General features: G+C 37.5%; 1 protein-coding gene across 1 annotated transcript in view; it reads right to left on the bottom strand.

Annotated features, from left to right (window-relative positions):
* LOC111874303 (fatty acid synthase) overlaps positions 1-2,247 on the bottom strand; it is a gene marked incomplete at its 5' end in the record, with an annotated part of 84,064 nt that overhangs the window by 39,094 nt on the left and 42,723 nt on the right. Inside the window, 1 exon segment of the mRNA XM_033755402.1 lies at positions 1,288-1,467. Within this exon segment, the coding sequence (XP_033611293.1) occupies positions 1,288-1,467 (180 nt within the window).

A 2,247-nucleotide genomic window follows, 5' to 3' on the forward strand; every position in this document is an offset into this window, starting at 1 on the left:
AGAGTGCTCCAACAGAGGATGATAGACGTGACTCGCGTAATGAAACACGACGTAGGAAAGAAATATGCTGTACAGTTTTAGTATTTTAACACTTGACATTTGTCAGTATATATGATAAATATATATTTTAGTTATTTTAGTATGTAAAGACAAGGCATGCAATGAATTAGTTTGTAGTGGACTGGATCAGCACCTGAAGATGGCACATTGGTGCCGAAACATGTAGTGAGAGTGAAAATAGGGGATAAATAAATGTATGCACTAGAAGACGGATAAAATAAATCATGGCCCTATATATTCATTCATTCATTCATTTCGTTTCATGTTAAAGAAAAAGCAGAGAAGCATAATATTATGATCTGTGTTTTCTGAAGGTTTATGTAATGTTTCTGATCTTGGTTTGTGTGAAACAGATGTGTGAGTGTTTAAGTAATGCTGTTTGGTTTGCATTTGAACTAATCAAGGGGTTGGGCTTGCTGTTTTGAATTACTGGAGGTAGTGTTCAGAGTAGTTCTGATCCACCTTTCTTTTTCTTCAATTTTTCAGTGTTTTGTGCTTTCTTTTTCTTCAATTTTTCAGTGTTTTGTGTTACAAGTTTTTCATATCTTCAGTTTTTATTAAATATTTGTTTTTTGTATTCAGTTTTTCCCACTCAGGGTAATGTGGAGATTTATTATGACCCACAGTTCAGGCTGGGTTAGGTTTATGCTAAATGTGAACCTTCTATGCCCTGCTCAACCTTGGACACACATTCCATTGAGGGAGAACTGAAAACTCAACATCTGAACCAGGGATGATGCAACTACTGTCCCTTATAGAGTGCAGGGTAAAGATGAAAGGAAGAGCTGCTAACTTCTGAGGAATTTGCTTCTTCCACATTCCGGGAAGAAGAGGAAGCCATGCAAGGAAAACCAGGGTCAAAGACAAGGAAATAAGGAAAGAAAATGGTGCTGCAAGGACACCAGTGAGAGACAGGGGTACTGCCCTATATAGGTACCCTAGTTTATATGCATGGTTCACTCTTCTGTACTTAAGGTGGAGACAGCAGTTTCCTCTGAAATGTTGGCAAATTCCCACCAGACTATATAGCATCACATTCTAGACGTCCATAATCTTCATATTGGTAGTCATGGAAGCCTTAAATCTCACATACAAGTGTGTTTAACCATGCAACAAGTACAAATATTGAGAATATGTATGTTCCTAGTTATGGTTTTAGTGACCTTCTTGGCCTCTGCCTGACCAATGAGGGGCTTTCATAAGAAGTGAAATGGACTGTTCAAATACCTGTGGGTATTGCTTTTTGATGAATTCCCGTTTCTCCTTAGTCCCAACAGTGGTGTACACTGTGCATCCTGTATGAAGACAAATGTTGATAGCTGCCTGACCAACACCCCCAGTGCCTGAGTGGATAAGCACTGACTCACCCCTCTTCATGCCTCCAACCACCACCAGTACATAGTAAGCCTGTCCATGGCAAAACAGAGTAATAAATTACAATTCTATATCGAATTTCATTAAAGTCTGTAGGAATATTGTTCAGACACACAACAAGTAATCAGCATCTACTGCAACAATTAAGCTTAGCCAAACAGAATTACACTCTTTTTTCCCCAAGATACATACTTGTATCAGTATGAGGGCTGGATATGTATGAGTATTTACTAATTTCAATAAATAATACACTCCACTATCACATCACTATCAACACTGATAACACTGTACTCTCCACCTTCATTTACTCCCTTCATAAATACTTTTAAATAAATATTGCTATAAATTCTTATTTCAGATATTCTAAAAACCTGTTTCTATTTTCCACATAATGATTAGTGACTTTTCATAACAATAAACCCATTACAATTACTGAAGCTTAATAAAAACTTGGCTGGTTACTGAAGTAACTGTCAACACAACTTACCCTAGTGTAACATGTAAAATGTCACAAGTATGGGTGAGTTATAAGAAGGGGTTTGAATTGGTAATTGGATTTAGTGATGACTCCTTCTACTATTACTCATAATCACAATAAATTACAATAGCTCACAATAAATCTTCAGCTGAACACTTCTTCCAAGAGTGCCTAGGACTCACTCAATTCTGACTAGGTGACGACTGTCTACTGAACTTCTGGAGCCAGAGTTACTGGCTGTAATATAATCACAGGGTGGATGCCACAGAAAACATATCCATTGCCCAGCACTGCACATTTACTGCTGTAGGCTTTACCTAGCAATGAGCTGTTTA

The sequence above is a fragment of the Cryptotermes secundus genome, unplaced genomic scaffold, assembly GCF_002891405.2.
Source record: "Cryptotermes secundus unplaced genomic scaffold, Csec_1.0 scaffold2154, whole genome shotgun sequence".
NCBI lineage: Eukaryota > Metazoa > Arthropoda > Insecta > Blattodea > Kalotermitidae > Cryptotermes > Cryptotermes secundus.